A 14,093-nucleotide genomic window follows, 5' to 3' on the forward strand; every position below is an offset into this window, starting at 1 on the left:
TATCTATTAATAGACTCCTGGAAATTTGATAAATCATTTTAATTGCTCTATGCTACATATTTATTGTGTGATTATCTGACTTATTTCTGTGGTATTGGTATTCCATTTCCTCTCCTCACTTAAATTTTTTTTTGTTGAATCATGTAGTTAGGCCGTCCCTTTAATTTCATTAACTACTATAATGTAAAACTAATTAGTTTCAACTTTCAACACAAAAACAATAGTCTATAATTCACCTCGGGACAAAAATGATTTAATTTTTCGGCAAACAGCAATAAATAATCAAATTGAAATTGACGAATAATATTGGTGCGACTACCAAAACCAATTTGACCGTATACGAATCACGCAGTGTGGACCCCACTACGCCTAATTATAATTAATTACTACTCCCTCCATCTCGGATAATTCGTCTAGTTTTCCATTTCCGTCAGTCCCACATAATTTGTCACATTTCACTTTTTACCATTTTTGGTAGCGGACCCTATATTCCACTAACTTATTCCTACTCGGATTTTATTATAAATGTTAAAATTCTAATATCTTGTCCCACATCGGTTTGGTGATGATCCTATCTCTTCTATATAAGGATGAATAACCCTCCCCCTTATGAGGTCTTTTAAGGGTGAGTGACTCATTTCTAATATGGTATCAGAGCGGGCCCAAGTCGATGATGGAGTTTATTTCTTTATCTCTTCTCTTGCCTACCCACGTGATGGAAGTCCGATGTGTCATTCTGGTCCATACGGGGGCGTGTTAAAATTCTAATATCTTGTTCCGAATCGGCTTGATGATGATCCTATCTCTTCTATATAACACTAATATCTTGTCCTATATCGGCATAAAGGTAGGATCAAGAGTATAATTTTCTGTAAATGAAATAAATTAAATGTAAACCAAATGCTGAGCTAAGTAGGTTGGTGGCGGCTGGGCACCTAGTTTTTGCCTCTCTCTCTCTCTCTCTCTTATATATAACGGCACACTCTATTGTAACAAACGTTGATCCTACTCATAGAGGCGCTGTGGTTTTCTCTCTCGATTTGCTGCTTCAGGTCGAAATTACTTGCTATTTTTCGTTCTTCTGTTTATGCATCGTTATTTCCGCATCGAGCTACTGTTAATTTTGATAAACAATTGTGTTTTTTGTATGGATCGGGGCTGGATCTTCGAAGTCTGTGAGGTTTCGTTGTTTTTATTTGTTATTGAGGATTTGTGTTTATTTTGTTTCGTTGCTGAATTAGATTGACGATTTCTGTGTGATTTTTGTGTTTTTTTTGTTTATTTGTTGATTGCGATGTTTGGTTGTGGATGGCGACTTTTTTTTTTCTTCTAATTGATTGTTGATTGTTGGTAGATTCAGCTGGTTTTCATTAATGTATGCTTGTAATCTGCATGTGTATGGATTTTATTTTTGATTGAGCTCTCTATATGCAGAATTGAGGTTTTTTTCCTCAGATTGTTAATGAGTTTTTTCTGTCACCTTAATGCCTGATTTGCTGATGAATGTGTAGTTTGAGTCTATTTAGGGAATGTCGTGAAGAATTGAATATGTTGTAGTGTGAATTGTTGTCACTTGATTTAGGAATCTAAAGATTTTCTTCTGTTTTTTTGAAACCGTTGAGTCCTTTACATTGGTGTAAAATCAATTGCAAATTTGGCAAATGCTGGATTTTTCTTGTGTATTTGGTTTTATAAGCAAGTAGGAGTATTGTGTATGTTAAGAAGATGTTATTAGAGTTTGGATTAGCCAATCTTATTGTAATGGAGCTTCGAGTGAAGGGCGTAGCGCTATGTGCTTGTTCTTCTCATAATGCTCCGAATGGATGACCAAATATGGCTTCCTTCACTGTGACCATCTGCAACAGGACCATATACATTATATATTGCATAAGTTGAAATTATAATGGAAAGAAGGCTTTTCGTGTTTGTATGGCGTTTTTGCACATGATAACTTTCTGATTTTTCTTGATTAGTCCCACGATTAACACGTTATGAGATTGCCTTGATGCATTCTCTTTATCTTCGATTCCACTTGTCATCAACTAGCTTCAAGAGTCTTTTGCAGCAGATTGAATAAATTTGAAATTGTTATATGCATTTGATTTTTGTTTGGTGTTGTTACACATGATACCATTCTCTTATCTTTACACAACTAATATGTTACAATACTGCCTTACTGGCCTAGATGCATTCGTTCTCTTTATTGTGTATTTGACAGTGTATTTTGCAGGAGAACATACAACATGTCAACTGCAACGCTTCCCACCGTTTCCGTCTTTGGAAGTGCGCCTCGTTGCCCAACCACCACAAGCGCCTTTGTCAGGATCCCATCCTCTTTGGGTTCTGTAAAGAGCACTTCTAAAATCTTTGGCTTGAAGGCAAAGTCTGATTTCAAAGCCACCGCCATGGCCGTGTACAAGGTGAAACTGGTTGGACCGGACGGTGCTGAGACCGAGTTTGAGGCACCCGACGATTGCTACATCCTGGACTCCGCTGAGGCAGCCGGAGTCGAGCTCCCATACTCATGCAGGGCCGGAGCATGCTCCACCTGTGCTGGGAAAAAGGTGTCGGGGGATGTCGATCAGTCTGATGGCTCGTTCCTTGACGACCAACAGATGCAGGAAGGCTACCTGCTGACCTGCGTTTCGTACCCGACTTCAGACTGTGTGATTCACACACACAAGGAGGGTGATCTGTACTGATTGTTATCATCTCATTTTTCATCAAGACATGAAAAGAAAAAAAGAAACTATGTTTTCTGGCTGTAGGGTTGAATATGTAACTGTGCTTTGCTGATCAATTTCTGTGAGCAAAATCTTGTACTGTATTTTTTTGTTATGTCATACATTTATGTTGGAAATAGAGGAGGGAGTGTTCATTGTGCTTTATAAATTTTATGTTGTCAAATTTATATAATACTCAAAATAAAGTAATAACATTCGGTTGGAACATTGTCAGAGTTTAAAACAAAAATCAAAGAAGTTTGTATTAAATATTCAAGAGTTGGTGTAATGTGAAGTCAAGTATTAAAAATACAAGAGTTGGTCTAAAAAGACATCTCAACAATTTTTTAGTAAGATACAAAAATTTAACAAATCTTCAAAATTTTAAAAAATAATTAGAAATTTCAAAGGAGATATGCTGATGGGCCCATGTAGGCCCAAGGAACTTTAGATATGCTTTTGTTGAAATGAAGTATGAGGAATAAGAATAAAGGGGCCCAAAATCGAGCCCACCTACAAAAGTTGCCCATATTTTGCATTTTAAATTGCACCTCATATGAGAAAATACAATATATGTATGAAAATGGGAACCTACAAAAGAAATTCGTGAGCTAAGATATAATGAAGAAGGTCGTCATCTGTATCAAAAGATAGAGGTTGTGCGGCATCCGTCTTTGCCTCTTTGGCAATGGATAACAAATACTACTAAAGAACTAAAGTTGTGGAGTCGGTCGACTTTGACCCCACTTGAATCCGCCACTGATATGAACTCAATGACATAATTAGGCTATAGTTCAATGCTCCGTGGTACTCCCTCCATCCACATAAAGAATCTTGTCTATCACTAAAATATTCTCCCCATCCATCCGTCCATATTTAACTAATTAATTAGTAACTAAGAATCTTGACTATCAATAGTATTTAATCTGAATTTATATGTACGTATACCTAAACAATTCAACAATAAATAGTACTCCTACTCCGTAGTACTACTATTTTTCTAATAGAAATTTAGTGTTGCTAGTTTGCTACTACTTCTAAGAAAGATTTTTTTAAAAGAAAAGTGAATAAAATCTTGAAACTATTGCTCTGTTGTTAACAGGTGATGAAATTTATCTCATCATTCAATTATGATCAAAATTTCAAAAAGTTGCAAAAGAGAAAATGGGAATCAGATTTCATTACAGAAGCAGATGAGTCCAGTTTTCTTACGTGGAAATAAACAACTGAAGAAAAATGTTCAAAAAAATCTTGGCAGCTATGCAGCTTTCATTTCAATTTGCAAGAAAATTGTGTACAAACTTCACTTTCACATATTGTCTTCTACTGATCTCAGCTGTGTGGAATATTATTTCATTTTTTCACTTTTATACTAATATTTATATTATTATGTTTATGTACATCTATATATTCAGACATCAAACAACAAAGCAGTGTGGTGTGGCAGGAATTCTGGAGAGTTGGCATATATGGCTATGGCCACCCTTTGCAGGGTTCTCCTCCTTCTCTTCAATTTTTCAGGTTTTATCTTCTTTGTTAGTAGCAATTTTTTATCTTTTCAATTTCAAGAAAAAGATTGGATTTTTAGTTCCAGTTTGTTCAAGTCTTGAGTGCATGAGTTGGAATAATTGCAATTTGCATGTGAAGTTAATTTTCATCTTTCAGAATTATAAAAATCAATGGGATTATGGGAAGAATTGTTTTGTTTATTTATTTATTAGGTGTGAAATAAGACAATAGATTCTTGGTGCAAAAATGAGGAAAGATTTGTTTTTCCATGATTCTCCTGTGATTGGTACATAGATATGTTTCTTAGATTTCTGTTTAAATTGTCTGAGATTCATTTCTAGCATTTCATGGCTATATTAGGAAACAAAATCTTGCAAAAGTGTTTCTTCATGTTTCTTTTCCTATCATCAATATTAGTATAAACTCATCAGGCTCTCTTCAAGAAAATATTGCAAAGTTGACAATCTTTGTTTATTCATTTTCCTCTCATTAGATTAGTCTCTGAGTGTGTTAAGATTAATTCTACTTATTTGCTAACTTTACCAAGAAATTCTTGTTAATGTTAAGTTAACAGTTTTTGTACACATTTTCCTATCATCAAGATCAGTATACATAATAGGTGTGTATTTTAGCTTCATTCATTAGCATCCGAGGCCTTGGAGTGGGAATCAACTATGGCCAGATCGCCAATGACCTCCCGGCCCCATCACGCGTCGCCTCCCTCCTGAGCTCCCTCAACATAACCCGAGTCAAGCTCTACGACGCGGACCCAAACGTGCTCTCAGCATTCGCCAACACACAAGTAGACTTCGTGATCGGGATAGGCAACGAGCTCCTCCAAAAGATGTCTGACCCATCCCAAGCCCAGGCCTGGCTCGAGCAACACGTGAAGCCCTACACACCCCAGACAAAAATCACGTGCATCACCGTTGGCAACGAAGTCCTCACAGGCAACGACACGCAGCACCTCCTCCCATACCTCCTCCCAGCTATGCAGTCAGTGAATGCTGCTGTCACGAATCTCGGCCTAAACAAGGAGATATCCGTGACAACGGCCCACTCATTCGCGATCCTGAGCAGCTCGTTCCCGCCCTCTTCGGGCGCATTCAGGCCGGATCTTGCAGAGTACATCCAAAGCATTTTGAATTTCCACACACAAACTCACTCACCCTTCCTCATAAATGCATATCCCTTCTTTGCTTACAAGGCCAGCCCGGCCGAGATCTCACTTAGCTACGCACTTTTCCAGCCCAGCCCGGGAACGATAGACGCCACCACCAACTTGCACTATGACAATATGTTGTTTGCACAGATTGATGCTGTTTATGCAGCCATCAAAGCAATGGGGCACTCTGATATACAAGTCAAGGTCTCCGAGACAGGATGGCCTTCTAAAGGGGACGTAGACGAGGTGGGGGCCACCCCGGAGAACGCTAGATTGTATAACAGCAACTTGCTCAAACGGATACAGCAGAACCAAGGCACCCCGGCTAGGTCATCAGTGCCACTCGACATCTATGTTTTTGCGCTGTTTAACGAGGATTTGAAGACCGGCCCTGTCTCTGAACGAAACTACGGGTTGTTTTACCCGGATGGCACTCCCGTGTACAATGTTGGACTCCAAGGCTATATTCCCCCTCCTCGTATGGAGTATTCGTCTTCGAAGAGAAATGTTAGTACTATGCTATGGATGACATGTTTCATGCTTGCAGGGGATGCGTTTCTCAAACTCGTTGCTCGTTCCCGTTGCATTATTTCTTCGCTTTCTATAGCAAGAACGGGCCTATCGAATGACCTACAAGTTCGAAGATGATGAGGAGAACAATGAGGCTTTCAGACCAAAGGATGATTTCTGAGGTTTGTGTTTTTGACTTGTGTCTCCAAACCAAGATGAAATTTTTTGATGACATAAGTGGATGTGATAAGATAATATTGGTTGAAATTAGTGTTTCTTAGATAACATACGTTAAACGGCCTTCTATAATTGAGATTAGTATTGTGATAGGTTTGTATCTTTCACCACAAAAGTCTATTTGATGTTGCATCAAGAAAGAGTCCTCAATCACATTTCATGATGTTGCATTTCTTGTTTTTTATCTCTTTATACTTTTCTTCAAATGGAATATGTCACTTTGGAGTATCCTTGGATGCTTTTCTTTTCGTCTCCACGACGTCTTGAGCCCGAGCAAGATCATGACATGTGATCCAGTAACTAGGGGTGCGTATTCGGTTAAACGGATGCCAAATTATTTGAAAAATCGAACCAAATTAAATTTGGCGACCCAACCGAATTAACTGGTTATTTTTTGCTTTTATTTACAGTTTCTGAATTTTTCGTTTTTTGCAGGTGAAAAATTCGAGCTGATGAGATTCTTGTCACTACTACACTATACAGGAGAATTGAATATATGCATAATAAAATGATAACAAGTTACTATATGTTTTGCAATGTGAAGAAAACATGCAAGTAAACACATTTCTGTTCCAAACACACCAAGAAAAATAATCCATTAGCTTTGCTCCTTGTTATACTCATACATGTACAGAGCTCTAGAAAAAACAAAGCAAAAAAAAATCAAGATAAAAGTGGAAAGATGGAGATACTAATCTGCGACGAGGAAAGGGATGATCATGTACATGAATGTCTCGTACGTTAACGTCGCTGATCCCGTGCAATGCTTGTCTTTCTCCTTGAATTTCTCCGACAAACCCTGAAAATGGATTGAAATATGAATACAGGATAGCGTCTCATGTTCAAGGTTGAAGAGGAAAATCAAACAATGAATATAAGGTTAGAAGATTCACTTAAATTGTTGCTCACCTTTACAATCATCCCACATCTGAACCAAAAAACAAACACCAATTAATATACAGATGAAGTTATAAGAACAAAAACAATAGTTTTGCTATGTTCATAAGAATAGGGGGAGCTTACTCGATAAAGCTGTCGAAACTTAGCTCTGCTGGGCGCCTACTGCCATCATCGTATCGGGAAATCAGGACTTGCAGAACAGAAGGTAGCACTGCATATCCAAGACTAAGTAGGGCGTCCTTCAATTCCGTAGCATCGATTTTCCCACTCCTATCTCGATCAAATCTTTCAAAAATTGCCTAAAGTACAGGAGAAACATTAACAACTGCATCAGACAGCCCATCCCGGGGGTTCCCAGAAAAGAAATACCATAGTAATTGAATTAAAACAATTAGATATCTGCAGATAGAATGAGCTCAGATATCGAGAGAGGTTATATTTGATCATTAGTCTCATCGATCTACCCTCGCCGATTACTACTCAATATTTCATCAAAAAGTAAAATTCGCTGACTTATCAGTTATCTCATCCAACAAAGAAATCATGCAGAAACTAGTAATATAGTATCAAATTCTATATTTGCTCAAACCAACTCAAATGTATATATAGTTGATTTCATCAAGCCCACTATTGCACTCGGAAGTAAAACAATTTCTGATTCCTAAACACATAGGCATCAGATCATAGAACTTGTTTCAATAGTGCACGTGTTTCTTTATTGAAAACGCAATAATCAAAAGCTTATAGCATACACAAATCACCCAGATAGACACCATAACAGCATATTTAGTCCTTATCACGACAACAAACTATTAGATGTACGGAATCTTCTGCAGCACGTCTACATGAGATAAGATCATAGACATATTAGGAATTTCACGGTTACTGAACCACGAGGATACAATACGCAATAGGCATCCCATGCCATTATCAAAAGCTTGTTGCTTTCTTGGTCACATGTTCGATTAAACGAGAACGCACACCATACTGAAATTATATCATACAGTGCAGCTTGATTTCAGTATATTTATCATAATATTTCTACTCACCCGCCATTGCCCAAGGCACCTCCAAATAGCTTCAAACTCTTTCGGTCCTGCAAATTTGTCAATAACCAATAGATGATGCAAAATTCGTTATCACAAAATAAAAAATACATCAAATACACAAAATCAAACAGAAAAAAACACTAAGATTGTAATGAAAATGCAAAATTTCTCCCCCAATTTTCACAAAAGAACCCTAACTCAAGCTAAAACTGCTTGATTCATCAATCGGAAACTAACATCAAGTGACCAAACTTTTGATCCCCTAACAAAACTCCACGAAAGGAAATGAAACAGAAACCTAAGATTGTAATGAAAATGCAATCAAATTCCCCCAATTTTCACTCAAGAACCCTAACTCAGACAATAACAGCTCTTCACATGCTCAATCAACATCAACTGAGCAAACTTTTGATCACCTAAAACAGTCAATTCTAAACAAAATTAAATTCCACAACCGGAAATGATCGATTAAAGAGAAAGGAGCAAACCAATTATAGACGAAGATTCTCGGGGATCTCTGAAGAGAAAATTGAGCAACCGCAGAGTTCTAGGGCTGAATCTCTGGTAATTCCAAGCGAGCGCATCCTGAAGCTCCTTCTCCTCAATGTAACCGTTCCGGTTCGTATCCACCATCTGGAAGCTCAGGATCACATCGGGATGGGTGCCCGGCGGAAACGAGCTGTACACGTTCGCCGTCTGCGGCGGCGGCGGAGGATGATAGAACCCGTAGCCTTGGGGCGGCGAGCTCCACCCGAAGGAGCCGCTGTGGGCGATCGGAGGAGGAGCATAGGGCGAGGGCGGCTGATACGGGTGGGTGACACGTGGATCGTTCGGATTGGGTGCGGGTCGGGCTGATGGTTTATTCGGCATTTTTTCATACAAAATAGTATTTCTCAAATTGAATTTATCATTATTTTTTTGTTAATTTAGTCTTCGGTGATAGTGTGGTGAGGAGTGAGGAAGAAGAAGAAGAGAGGGACGGAAATTAAATACTCATATACTACTCGAATAAATATGTAGAACCAATAAATAATTTATTTTAGAACCAATAAATACTCCAATTTTAAATCTTGAATTTATTTTAAGATGAGAATAGGAAAATGGTGGAAAATATCAAGATTTGTAACGCGTGGATTTACCTTTGAAAGTTTCAAACATTGGTGAAAATGAGATATATGAAAATGCCTGCACAAGAAGGGAAATTTATGCAATTATTTGTTTTGGGTTTTTTGAAACTTTGGTGATAATAAGAAATTTGGAAATCTAGCAACAAATTTATGAAATTTATTGAAAAACAATCTATTGCCAAATGCAGAACTACTTACACTTACATCAATAAGAGGAAATGTTGTTGCTTGAAAACACAAAACTGCAAGAATTCAAACTTACTGAATTTGCAATAATGAGATAGTACATGATTAGAATATTGAGTTTTAATTAATTGAGACTATGAAAATGTACTATCATCGAAGAAATAAGGTTGAATAACTTGCATTTTTGTACACAGAGTTGACTCCTTGCACCACAAGAACAAAGCCTTTTTATATGCATACATGTAGTGTTTAATTATTGACACCAACATTATGATAATCATTTGACACAACTAGTTGACAATTTGCCATGATTCCATAGCAAGCTTCAATCAAACGACCTTCTTCTATAAATAGTCTCGTTCATAAACACACAAATCACTGCTTAAGAAAAGGGAAAAAGAAACAATCATCATTCAAGAGTGATAAGTAATGGAGTTATTTTTGGGTTCTGATTGTGAAAAGACAAACAGAATGAGAAGTTCTTGGCACAGCATTGTTGTTCTTGTTGGATTGCTTCTAGTACTCAATTTGGCAGCATTTTTGGCAGAATTGTCACAAGGTATGCTTCACTTTCATGTTTGTTTCTATATATGTGTCTGTGTGTGTGTGTTTAGAGTGATCAAGATTTGTAAATTGTATGGTCTCAAGAAATGTAGAAAGGCTATCAAGATTGACGACAATGTACTTACCTAATGCGATTTGCAGAAACTGTGAGAAGAAGCGCGAACGAGTGCCTGATCACCCTCGGAGTCAAGTTCCTAAACTTCTGCATTGCCAAATCCACGCAGTTCAGATATGCCGGTCCTCTGCAAGCTCACCAGCCACTCGTGTTTTGGTACACGCTGGCGCGGTCTGTCTCGTCTCTGTATTCATAGAACACCATCATCACCTGCTGGACCAAGAACAAGTAGAGTTACATTGCAAACATATGAACCATTTGGATCTTTATCCAATCTTTTCAGCATTCAATATGTAAATATCTCCAAAATGTCAGTGAAACGGCAGACTCTGTTTAGTGCAAATCACATGATTAAAACTCATTTAATTTATTACAATTTGTAAGAGGCATCTGTCATGATTAACCTAAAAGATCAATCCATGGCCTAGTTAGATAACAGTGAGGTTGTTAACATCCTTCCTAATTTTACAAATCACAAATTCCACTTATGTACTTTTCACAAGATTATTTCAAAATCATCTTCATCTATCTCATTATCAGCTGCATCCTCGTGTCTTTGGCCACCCTCATGCTGATGCATATCCGAACCACCGTTCGTCGTGCCTCAGGAGCCGACAGTATCGGCTGCATCCACTTGCAATCCTTCCTGTCCAACGGTAGCAGTTGATTCGACTCCTGTCCGGCCATCTGCATTGACCTCCAAACAAGCCGTACCTCCAGCAGGGTTGTCTTTCTTCACAGGCTGCCACTTCTTTTGATACTGCTTCTTGACCCAGCCTTTCTTTGGCTTCAATGACTCTTTAGTCTCCTGAATGCTGATAGCAAGATCAGATCCCTTCCTTTTTTGTGGGACAACGGTGTAAATGGGGTTGCTCGTGTGATCTTCGGTGACGGGCACTGCTGTCTGAATGGCTAGCAAGGCTGTCCTAGCAGCTTTTATCTCGGCTTCTTTCTTTGTGCCTGCTGAAGCTCCAGTATACATGATACTCCCAATTGCAACGACGCAGGAAAATATGGGCGTTTTGCCTTCCTTCTCTTCCCAACGGCACGTATACAAAGGACTAACATTGTTCATCTTTTGAGCATAATCTTGTAGCAAGTTCTTGCACAAGCCTGTCTTGAGCTGAAACAAAATCAGAAGTTAAGTATAGACAAAGACATGACTTTAATTTCGTGAAAGTTGCGACAAAGCAATATATGAAAATTACCACAGGTTGGGAGATCTCACTGCTACTATTATTGGATTTGGCAAGCGCTAAGAGGGCAACTTCTGCAGCCGACTGCTCTGCTGCCTTCCGATTGTAAAATCCAGGTAGAGAAACATATCTGACATTGTTCACAACAACAGTTGATTTAAAAACTGGCTCGTGAGAAGGGCCTTCCTTGATAGTTTCATAAGTAGGCGTAGTTAGGCCAGTTTTCTGGCAATATTCTAGCAGTTGGCTCTTGAAAACATAACAGCTTGAGACACCTGTCAACCATTAGTGAGAATCAGATTGGAAGAAACATTATAGTAACAATTATCCAGGGAAATATCTTAAGAGTAGAGTACAATGGAAAGGTATCTAAGATTGCAATGTCAAATTCATGAACTGACAAGAGAAGTGTGAACTACATTACTTGGAGGTTTATTTTTTTCGTGTGATTCTAGATTGGTGCCCATGACCTTCATCTTCCTAGACAAATCTCGGCTGAGGTCAATTTCCGACTGAGTTGTAGGGGCTGGAGGGGTGTAAGTTGTCCCAGTTGCAATTCCAACAATACCACCAACGTCAATTTGACCAGCTTCCATCTGAAAAAAAAAAGTCAGATTGTCCTGGCCCATTCACCACTAATTTAATTTCGTGAAATTTAAGTCGCAACAAAGTATATGACAATTACCACAGGCTGGGAGATCCCATTGCTACTATTATTGGATTTGGCTAGCGCTAGGAGGGCAACTTCAGCAGCCGATTGCTCTGCTGCCTTCCGATTGTAAAATCCAGGTAGAGAAACATATCTGGCATTGTTCACAACAACAGTTGATTTAAAAACTGGCTCATGAGAAGGGCCTTCCTTGATAGTTTCATAAGCTGGCATAGTTAGTCCGGTTTTCTGGCAATATTCTAGCAGTTGGCTCTTGAAGCCATAACAGCTTGAGACACCTGTCAATACATTAGTGAGAATAAGATTAAAAGAAACATTAAAACAATTATCCAAGGACATATCTTAAGAGTAGAGTTACATGGAAAGCTGTCTAAGATTGCAATGTCAAATTCATGAACTGACAAGAAAAGTGTGAACTACATTACTTGGAGGTTTATTTTTTTTGTGTGATTCTTGATTGGTACCCTTGACCTTCATCTTCCTAGACAAAGTTCGGCCGCGGTCAATTTCCTCCTGAGTTGTAGGGGCTGGAGGGGTGTAAGTTGTCCCGGTCGCAATTCTAACACTACAACCAACGTCAATCTGACTGGCTTCCATCTGAAAATCAAAATCAGGTTGCTCTGGCCCCTTCACCACTACTCTAATTTCATGAAAGTTAAGTTGCGACAAAGCAATATATGACAATTACCACAGGCTGAGAGATCTCACTGCTACTATTATTGGATTTGGCTAGCGCCAGGATGGCAACTTCAGCAGCCGACTGCTCAGCTGCCTTCCGATTGTAACATCCAGGTAGAGAAACATATCTGGCATTGTTCACAACAACAGTTGATTTAAAAACTGGCACGTGAGAAGGGCCTTCCTTGATAGATTCATAAACTGGCATAGTTAGTCTGATTTTCTGGCAATATTCTTGCAGTTGGCTCTTGAAGACATTACAGCTTGAGACACCTGGAAATACATTAGTAACGTGAGAATGTTGTGTGTGTGAGTTGGCCAAGCGGTAGTTTATAACAATTATCCAAGGATCCATGGAAAGTCATCTAAGATTGCAACGTCAAATTAATGAACTGATAAAAAGAGTGTGAACTAGTACACTACTTGGAGTTGGAGGTTTATCTTTTTCGTGCGATTCTTGATTGGTGCCCTTGACCTTCATCTTCATAGACAAAGCTCGGCCGGGGTCAATTTCCTCCTGAGGCGTAGGGGCTGGAGGGGTGTAAGTTGTCCCGGTCGCACTTCCAACACTACCATCAACGTCAATCTGATCAGCTTCCATCCGGAAAAAAACCTCACCCCTTCACCACTACCCCTTTTCTCTGTGATTCAATCGACTATTAAAGATCCATAAACACAGTCTCGAAGAATATTCAAAGAGAAGTTCAGGAGGAGCAACTGTGCAAGACATGCATATGCCATACTCACTAAAATTTAAAATCACAAAACTCTACTGAGTACTTTTCACATAAGTATATAAAAATCAAATGCATCTTTTCAATAGTTCACTTAATCTTCTGAACCTTGTAAAATGTAAATTAATCAGAGCAAACAATCCAAGAATTGAAAACAAATCCTTTGCCATAAGATTTTGCCATACACTCAGCAAAAATGGATATCTTCAGAATTTAATTCTAAAGCTCAATCTGCTACATCATTTCAACTCATCAACAAAAACAGAACTAAACCATTAGAATTTAGTAATACTCAAAAAAGGAAGGAAAATAGAGAAGCTCTTTACTCCTGAGCTAACACAATTCAAAACCCTCAATTGCGGAAAAGAAGAATCAATAACACAGAGCAAAACTCGGCACATCATTTACAGATTGCATTTGTCACAAATTTCTAAGTACTTCATAAACTACGAATGAATCTGGAAAAATGCGATAAAGTGAAAATTACCGGAGAAAGATCCCATTTTCAGCTAAATTCCTTAGCAAAATTGAATTAACGGTTAATAATGGAGAGAAGAAAGATATGGAGCAGAAAAATTCATCACAAATAAAATATGAATGATTTAATTAAATTAATACTTGTTTATGTATTTTATCTCGATGTAATCCCTAAATATTAATGCATCCGTTGGCAATTATTCGTCACTAATGTTTTTTTGTCTGTCGGCAAATACTTGTTAAACATATTTTT

General features: G+C 38.3%; 5 protein-coding genes across 14 annotated transcripts; 3 read left to right on the top strand and 2 right to left on the bottom strand.

Moving 5' to 3' along the window:
• Positions 1–891: 891 nt before the first annotated feature.
• Positions 892–2,892, top strand: LOC125186132 (ferredoxin, root R-B1-like). The gene is made up of 2 exons (XM_048082466.1): positions 892–1,052; positions 2,231–2,892. The coding sequence occupies exon 2, from the start codon at positions 2,244–2,246 to the stop codon at positions 2,700–2,702; it is 459 nt and encodes a 152-aa protein (XP_047938423.1). The 5' UTR covers positions 892–1,052; positions 2,231–2,243; the 3' UTR covers positions 2,703–2,892.
• Positions 2,893–3,831: 939 nt separating this feature from the next.
• Positions 3,832–6,769, top strand: LOC125186729 (glucan endo-1,3-beta-glucosidase 14-like). Of its 7 annotated transcripts, none has more exons than XR_007170492.1 (5): positions 3,832–4,017; positions 4,139–4,244; positions 4,852–5,904; positions 5,945–6,089; positions 6,580–6,769. XR_007170492.1 is itself a non-coding variant. In XM_048083168.1 (5 exons), the coding sequence occupies exons 1-4, from the start codon at positions 3,854–3,856 to the stop codon at positions 6,086–6,088; spliced, it is 1,407 nt and encodes a 468-aa protein (XP_047939125.1). In that variant the 5' UTR covers positions 3,832–3,853; the 3' UTR covers position 6,089; positions 6,580–6,769. The 7 variants fall into 7 exon arrangements, 6 of the variants coding, with proteins under 6 accessions (XP_047939125.1, XP_047939123.1, XP_047939126.1 ...); XM_048083168.1 differs by having other exon boundaries at positions 6,005–6,089; XM_048083166.1 differs by having other exon boundaries at positions 4,852–6,089.
• Positions 6,713–9,082, bottom strand: LOC125186730 (probable calcium-binding protein CML48). Of its 2 annotated transcripts, none has more exons than XM_048083172.1 (5): positions 8,582–9,082; positions 8,076–8,140; positions 7,168–7,343; positions 7,054–7,072; positions 6,713–6,943 (listed from the first exon to the last, which is right to left on the bottom strand). In XM_048083172.1, the coding sequence occupies exons 1-5, from the start codon at positions 8,961–8,963 to the stop codon at positions 6,836–6,838; spliced, it is 750 nt and encodes a 249-aa protein (XP_047939129.1). In that variant the 5' UTR covers positions 8,964–9,082; the 3' UTR covers positions 6,713–6,835. The 2 variants fall into 2 exon arrangements, with proteins under 2 accessions (XP_047939129.1, XP_047939130.1); XM_048083173.1 differs by having other exon boundaries at positions 8,094–8,140; positions 8,582–9,081.
• Positions 9,083–9,533: 451 nt separating this feature from the next.
• LOC125186728 lies at positions 9,534–13,959 on the bottom strand. 3 transcript variants are annotated; one of them, XR_007170491.1, is made up of 8 exons: positions 13,050–13,834; positions 12,640–12,902; positions 12,377–12,548; positions 11,967–12,229; positions 11,706–11,877; positions 11,294–11,556; positions 10,579–11,208; positions 9,534–10,295 (listed from the first exon to the last, which is right to left on the bottom strand). XR_007170491.1 is itself a non-coding variant. In XM_048083163.1 (8 exons), exons 2-8 carry the CDS (start codon positions 13,228–13,230, stop codon positions 10,690–10,692), a joined length of 1,833 nt encoding a protein of 610 aa, XP_047939120.1. In that variant the 5' UTR covers positions 13,231–13,270; positions 13,851–13,959; the 3' UTR covers positions 10,418–10,689. The 3 variants fall into 3 exon arrangements, 2 of the variants coding, with proteins under 2 accessions (XP_047939120.1, XP_047939121.1); XM_048083163.1 differs by lacking the exon at positions 9,534–10,295 and adding an exon at positions 13,851–13,959 and having other exon boundaries at positions 10,418–11,208; positions 13,050–13,270; XM_048083164.1 differs by lacking the exon at positions 9,534–10,295 and having other exon boundaries at positions 10,418–11,208; positions 13,053–13,834.
• On the top strand, positions 9,813–10,442 carry LOC125186731. The gene is made up of 2 exons (XM_048083174.1): positions 9,813–9,965; positions 10,112–10,442. Exons 1-2 carry the CDS (start codon positions 9,836–9,838, stop codon positions 10,279–10,281), a joined length of 300 nt encoding a protein of 99 aa, XP_047939131.1. The 5' UTR covers positions 9,813–9,835; the 3' UTR covers positions 10,282–10,442.
• Positions 13,960–14,093: the final 134 nt, after the last annotated feature.

This window comes from Salvia hispanica, chromosome 5, assembly GCF_023119035.1.
Source record: "Salvia hispanica cultivar TCC Black 2014 chromosome 5, UniMelb_Shisp_WGS_1.0, whole genome shotgun sequence".
Classification (NCBI taxonomy): Eukaryota; Viridiplantae; Streptophyta; class Magnoliopsida; order Lamiales; family Lamiaceae; genus Salvia; species Salvia hispanica.

Coding starts and splice junctions, on each gene's coding strand:
- LOC125186132 (XM_048082466.1), top strand. CDS start 2,244: ATGTCAACTGCAACGCTTCCCACCGTTTCCGTCTTTGGAAGTGCGCCT.
- LOC125186729 (XM_048083166.1), top strand. CDS start 3,854: ATGATCAAAATTTCAAAAAGTTGCAAAAGAGAAAATGGGAATCAGATT. Junction 4,018..4,138: donor TCAATTTGCAAGAAAATTGT/GTACAAACTTCA, acceptor CTATATATTCAG/ACATCAAACAACAAAGCAGT. Junction 4,245..4,851: donor CCTTCTCTTCAATTTTTCAG/GTTTTATCTTCT, acceptor TATACATAATAG/GTGTGTATTTTAGCTTCATT.
- LOC125186730 (XM_048083172.1), bottom strand. CDS start 8,963: ATGCCGAATAAACCATCAGCCCGACCCGCACCCAATCCGAACGATCCA. Junction 8,141..8,581: donor AGAATCTTCGTCTATAATTG/GTTTGCTCCTTT, acceptor ACAAATTTGCAG/GACCGAAAGAGTTTGAAGCT. Junction 7,344..8,075: donor GGGTGAGTAGAAATATTATG/ATAAATATACTG, acceptor CCTGTACTTTAG/GCAATTTTTGAAAGATTTGA.
- LOC125186731 (XM_048083174.1), top strand. CDS start 9,836: ATGGAGTTATTTTTGGGTTCTGATTGTGAAAAGACAAACAGAATGAGA. Junction 9,966..10,111: donor TTTGGCAGAATTGTCACAAG/GTATGCTTCACT, acceptor TGCGATTTGCAG/AAACTGTGAGAAGAAGCGCG.
- LOC125186728 (XM_048083163.1), bottom strand. CDS start 13,230: ATGGAAGCTGATCAGATTGACGTTGATGGTAGTGTTGGAAGTGCGACC. Junction 11,878..11,966: donor ATGGGATCTCCCAGCCTGTG/GTAATTGTCATA, acceptor TTTTTTTTTCAG/ATGGAAGCTGGTCAAATTGA. Junction 11,557..11,705: donor CGAAAAAAATAAACCTCCAA/GTAATGTAGTTC, acceptor AATGGTTGACAG/GTGTCTCAAGCTGTTATGTT.